The sequence below is a fragment of the Octopus bimaculoides genome, chromosome 18 (genome assembly GCF_001194135.2).
Source record: "Octopus bimaculoides isolate UCB-OBI-ISO-001 chromosome 18, ASM119413v2, whole genome shotgun sequence".
In the NCBI taxonomy this organism is placed as follows: domain Eukaryota; kingdom Metazoa; phylum Mollusca; class Cephalopoda; order Octopoda; family Octopodidae; genus Octopus; species Octopus bimaculoides.
In genome coordinates, this window is record NC_068998.1 from 6,220,585 (window position 1) to 6,227,443 (window position 6,859).

At 32.2% G+C, this 6,859-nt stretch overlaps 1 protein-coding gene across 1 annotated transcript in view; it reads right to left on the reverse strand.

Moving 5' to 3' along the window:
- Positions 1–542: 542 nt before the first annotated feature.
- The window catches only part of LOC106870026 (corticotropin-releasing factor receptor 2), a 121,339-nt gene continuing 115,022 nt past the window's right edge, over positions 543–6,859 (reverse strand). The window contains exon 12 of the mRNA XM_014915991.2: positions 543–1,569. Within this exon, the coding sequence (XP_014771477.1) occupies positions 1,306–1,569 (264 nt within the window). The 3' untranslated portion in view covers positions 543–1,305. The remainder of the gene's footprint in view (positions 1,570–6,859) is intronic.

Sequence of the window (6,859 nt, forward strand, 5' to 3'; positions counted from 1 at the left end):
GTTGGACGCTAACGCTGGATACTTTACAGAATACACAGAGAAAGCAAAAAAAACAAAAACCAAAAAAAACAACACAAGAGTGTTTGTTTATAAAATATCAAAAAATATTTATGACCTAAATATTTTCTTATGAACAAACTCTCCTGCTTCGTTCTGCCTTCCAGATGTGCTTGTATGTATGTGTACGTGTGTGGGAGTGTGTGTGCGAGTGTATCTGTGTATATATATATATATATATATATATATGCATACATATATGTGTGTGTGTGTGCATGTCTGTATTTGTATATTTGTGTATATAAATACCTAATACGTATATATATATATATATATATATATATATATATATATATATATATATATATATATATATATATATATATATATATATATATATATATATATATACACACAGACATGGATACATACGTATTTATATATTACATATTTAGATATACGCAAACAACCAATACCGATTCGGCCTACAAACAATAGGCTGCCTCGGAATAATATATTAAACATATAACCAAAGACCAAAAACGAAAAGTGTGCCAATGCAAAATTATATTGTCACGTTATTTCACAATAAGCCAAATAAACAGGATTCGCTTGTTCTGCGTTGTTTGTATTGTTTTTTGTTCGTTTTGTTTTGTTTTGGTTTCTTTCACTTCAGCTTCTGCGGGTATTTTAATATAAACCAACCAGTTTATCATTGTTTACTCTCAAAGTCTTGTTATTTGTGTATAATACATTTAATTTCCCTTTTTTTTTTATTGTTGTTGATGAAATTTTAATTTTAAATTGTTTCAAGTATTCCCTTTTTTCATAAATCCATCTTAACAACATTATGTCATCATCATCCTCAACATCATCATTTTTATCATTATTATTATTATTATTATTATTATTATTATTCAAATTTGTCTCATTTTATTGTTCCGAATTAATCTAGTCTCAGATCTTAAGGACCACGTTGTTATTTTAGGGTTTTTTTTTTGTTACTGTTTCTTTTTTTCTGTTGTTGATCTTTTTTATAATCTAAAAAACAAACTTTAGCGTTTTTGTCTTTAAAATGTTTCTCACATATCAAAATTTTCTCTTCACCGTTATCTTGTTTCCTTTTTACTTCGTTTCTTTTTTCCATCACCATTTTCTTCTTCCTTTTTCTCACCCTCTTCCTCTTTAAATCACTCCCACAACCACAACCACAACTCATAGCCATTACAGCGTTAACAACAACGACACAAACCAACACGACAGACATTTCTATTTTCTTTCTCTGTCCCGTTTTCCCTCGTTGAAAAACTAAACACCAGTATCCATGAAATTGCGTGTTTCTTCTTCTTCCGGCGTTAATTGCTTATCCGCGCTGAAATCGTCTGACATGGAAAACATCTCCTTTGTCCCGTTGAGTTTTTGGTCGTACAGTAGCTCCTGCTGCACAGCTAGGTTGATGGTCATCGCCTGTTTTTGTAAACTCAGTGACGAGATTCTCGAACAGCGCGTGGCCGTGGTTCGGCTGTTTGAGTTTTGACAGCATTTCAACTTCATGCGGAGAGTTTGTCGAACCTGAAGAAAGAGAAGAAAAAAAAAAGAAAATAAAAATACGTGTGAACAAAAGCATACAAGTATATAACACGAGGGAAATTGTTAAGATGACGACGGGCAAGCCGAAACTTTGAAGCTAGTATCTCTTTTCCTTGTACTCTAATAAAAGTATTCAGTAATTATTCAGTTCAATGCAAAATTATTTTTCTATATAAGTTGCCATAAACACACAAACATAATTATAGAGCAACCATTCTTACCGTTTCTTATGTACGTGCGTGTGTACGTGTGTGTGTACGTATGTATATAACCTTTATCGTTTAATTCTTTCAGTCAATAGACTGCGACCATGGTGGGGCGCCGCTTTCAGAAATTTCTAGTCCAATGAATTGACAGCAATGTTTAATTTTTTTTTGTTAAGTCTCATACTTATTCTATCGGGCTCTTTTGCTGAACCGCTACATTACAGGCTCATAAACACACCAACAACGGTTGACAATCGGTAGTGGAGAACAAAATCAGGCACAAAGACACATACACAAGCATATATACGACGGACTTCTTTCAATTACAATTTTCAAGCAGAATCAGCGTGATATAGCTTGCAACAAGGTGGCACCTTTTAAATTGGAACTGAAATCCACTATAAGTTCTTCTATACTGCTTCTGTCTGATCAATTCCACACATAAAGTATGGATTGATCTGACTTTATAGAAGTTGATTTGCTAAGGTTGTCACTCAGTAGGATCGAACCCGAGAACTCGCAACCGCAACGTGAACTCTTTAGCCAATCAACCACAGTGCTGCTATTATCGGAGGCATGAGATTTTTTTTTATTGATTCCACATACCATGTTCGGGCGAATTCAGTACATAAATTGTTTCAGTACCTACATCATACAATTGTGTGTGTGTGTGTGTGTCTGTGTGTATATGTATGTATGTGTGCATATGTGTGTGTGTACGTGTGTGTTTGTGAGTATGTATGTATTATATATGTATGTATGTATGTATGTATGTGTATATTTATATATATAATGGACATAATTACACGACTCGTGTATGCAAGCATGTGAGTTAGCACATATGTTCACAAATGCGTATGTATATGAGTATATACTTTCAGAACTTAGCTTAATCTGAAGACGAAAAAACAGTCGATTAAATTATCTATAATTTTAACCTGTGTCTAGTATTTGCTAAAAATAAAAAAAAAATAAAATGCCTACAATTTCTACCAATATTCAACGTTTTTTTTTTAACTAAGAGAAAAATAATTTCAAAATAAAATCCACGTCTAAAATATAAATTAAAATATCCGAAGTTTTAATTTGAAAGAGAATTCCACTCAACCAACTTCAGAAGTAGATGTTAAAAAAAAACCGAAAATGTCTGGCAAAGTTGAGTGCAACTTTGTAACGTTCGCGTTTTTTTAGCAGTAAAGACCGTATTCATGGTACTTATAACTCGTAGTATAAGGTAACGGTAAAAATAAGGCGGTGAGCTGGTAGAAATGCTTAGCGGTATTTCGTCTGTTGCTACATTCTGAGTTCGAATTCCGTCGAGGTCGACTTCACCTTTTATCCTTTCGGGGTCGATAAATTAAGTAACAGTAACTAAGGATTAAAGTTAAACGAAGTTTTATATTATACTAGAGGACTGGTTAAAGTTCGTTGATTAGTTGTCATTAGACCCATTCATGCAACCTTTTGCAGGAAGTAAATCAATTCTATAAATGTTTCCCAGCACAGCATAGCAAGCGAATTTTATCTATATTAATATAAAACGTAGTTCTCTGTCCGTCCGCGCGTCCGTCTGTCTGCCACACGCTAGTTCAATGATTTCATGAAACATAAATTATAGAAGTTGAAAAATGTTCTATTATGACGTCGTATCAGTCATAAATTTCAACACAGAAAACCAAAGGGAAGTAATATTCTTGAGACATTTCATTTGCTCTAAATTTCGTTTGAAAATTTCGATACATTTCTACTATGACGTCATAATTTACCGATTTCCCTTATAAATACACGGGCGGTGATTTTCAAGTAATATATATATATAAAGAGAGAAACCAAAATACATTGAATACATTTAATTTACTCATGGAGTTCATATATGCAATGAAATGGAAAATATGGTTTGTGAAAGTTTATATTTTCCTCACACGTCACCAAGAAAAAATGGCCGTAAATACTTCATTCTCAATTACAACAATAGACAGTTTAATTAAAAGGAAAAAGATTGAGACAGGGAGATTGGAATTTGACAGGAAAAAGTTAAAACAAAACAGTGACACATTTCAGAAAGCTTTCAGTCAGTAAGAGAGTTAATACTGTTATAAACCTATTTCGTGTCAATTTACAATTCGAAACTATTTATTTCTGAGGTAGGTAAAAAAAGAGTTATAAAATTCTTCAGTCAGTAATATTGCAGTTTCTAGGGTAAATATATTATTGAACACTTAATTAATTCTTAATATACAACAATAGCGAATCTTTAAGTTCTGAGTTCAAATTCCGTCGAGGTCGACTTTGCCTTTCATCATTTCAGGGTCAATGAAATAAGTACCAGTTACGCACTGGGGTCGATGTGATCGACTTAGAACCTTCACCTAAATTGCTAGCCATCGTGGCCGTCGTGATGAATGATTTTCTTATTGATTTCTATTGAAAAATACGTAGTAGTGGCTGGAATAATTCCATATAATGTGGTAGTACATCGGTTTTCGAACAATTCTGATCGCGAATAAATCCTGCTCTCTCTCTCTACATATATATATATATATATGTATATGTATATATATATAGATAGATAAAGTACGATTTATTCGTGATCAGAGGCGCTCGTAAACCGAGGCACTACTGCATTAAATGAAAATGAGAAAGACAGGAGATAAGGCACGATTTATTCGCGATTCGAGTTGTTCGAAAACCGAGGTACTAATGTATTATGAATGAATGCGTAAAGAAATGAATAAACAAATATGTAAATATGATAAATACATATATATTCTTATGATTTTACTCTCTTTCACACACACACACACACATACAGATGTACATATGTCTGCAAGATGTCTCTTGAACAAAGACAAGGCATAATAAATTAGAAGTAATCAAAGCCGCCTCGAATCCTTAGTAATTTATACTGATGTCTCGTAACATTAACGCTAATGATAGAAACATCTACAACAGCAATAGCAAGAAGCAAAGAAACTAAAAAAAAACTTCAAAGATGAAATGAAATCAAAATAACGTATAGCATTAAAATGGTCTCTAGTAATAATAATAATAATAATAATAATAATAATAATAATAATAATAATAATAATAATAGTAATAATAATAATAATAATAATAATAATAATAATAATAATAATAATAATAATGACGACTTCATTTATTTGCCAGCAAGGTGAAGGATGAGAGGAAAATACAAAGACAGGTACAAAATATGGGGGTTTAATTATAAATGAAATGATAAAATGAATGGATAAATAAATAACAAAAAGAAAAATGAGTAAATATACACGATATACAATAAAAGGAAGGAAAATATACACAGTATACAAAGGTTAAAAAAGAAAGGAGATTGTAGTCCTCCTGATGTAATATGGCCTTTAAGGATAATCGAGGAATCCCAATGTCCAAGATCTCCTTGAAAGCGAAGTGCAAGCACCCTCCCAAATTTCCCTTCACCGACTCACAGGGCTGCACCTAGAGAGGTACCGCCCACTCTTACAATTTTCGCAGATAATAAGGATGATGATCTCAAATTTTTACACATCGACCCCATTACTCAGCTGGTATTTATTTTATCGACTTCGAAAGCGCGAGAGGCAACGTCGATCTCAGCCGCATTTGAACTCAGAACGTAAAGACTGTTGAAATGCCGCTAAACTTTTCGCTAACGATTCTGCCAGTTCAGATGATGATGATGATGGTGACGACGACGACGTCGACGACGACGACGACGACGACGACGACGACGACTACCATGATGATGATGGCAATAATGATTTCTTAATTTTGTTATATTTTTTTCTATTAATATTTTAATGAATTCTGTCAGTATTCTCCATCTTTTGCTCGTCGGTTTGAAGATAAGTCATATATAATATAATATATTAGGTCGCAAAAAGTAGAAGGACATATGAAATATATATAATATTAAGATTAATATTAAGATTAATATTAAGATTAATATGAGAAGAAAGAAAATATAAATACCAGCTAAGTCATATGCATGAAGAGTTGTTATAAAGAAAAGAAAAAAAAATGTAATTATTTTCTCCGAGAAATGTCTCTCCTCATAAAATGTTTGATTTATAATCTCGGTTTCTCTTGATGCGGATGATATTTAGAAAGAATGAAATGATGCTACGCAGGACTATCAAAGACCATAAAAATATATTAGATATGTATATTCTGGGCGCCTTCTTCCATATTCCTGAACTTCAAACTCGAATTTTTAATCTTGCCAAATATCATGACGTAATGTTTATCGCCTTTGTATTCATTGCCCGAAAGGACACAGCATGTGTTTGATAATAAAACGTCTTAATAAAATGCATTTTAAATGTCGAAGTATTGCAAGTTGTTTGAAATAATGATTGTTTAATAGTTACTGCTTCCATTCTGCAAGTAGAACTGTAATGGATTAGGTGATATGAACGCAGCGTGGTAGGAAGTTTGCTCTCCCAAACACATGGTTCCGGGTTCAGCTCCATACCTTCGCCTACAGAAATGAAACGCAATGTGTCCAGGTCAAGTTTTCTAGAGAATAGGAAATCCCAGTTGATAAAAAAAAACGGGGGAAAATATCAAAAAATAGTTTGCAAAACACGGTGAAACGCAACACATATTCATTCAGTTGACATAGACTCATTTCTTTTTCACGCGGTAAAATAGAATTCCAAGTTTGTTAAATTGATATTTTCAGATATTAATCGATAACATTTTTTTTCTATTACGCACTTTTTGCAGACATTTCATTTCAGTTAACGTATTTCGATATGTTTCTGCTGCATTTTAACGCAGAGATAGTTTCTGATGAAAGACAAAAAAAGAATCATATTATTATTTTTATTATCATTATTTTTATTATTATTATTATTATTATTATTATTATTATTATTATTATTATTATTATTATTATTATTTTATTATTATTATTATTATTATTATTCAAAGTTCTTATTGTCTTCCTTTATCAATCATGCTTTTTCTTTGCCAAATTCTTCTCTCTCTTTCTCTCTCTCTCTCTCACTCTCTCTCTCTCTCTCTCTCTCTCTCTCTCTCTCTCTCTC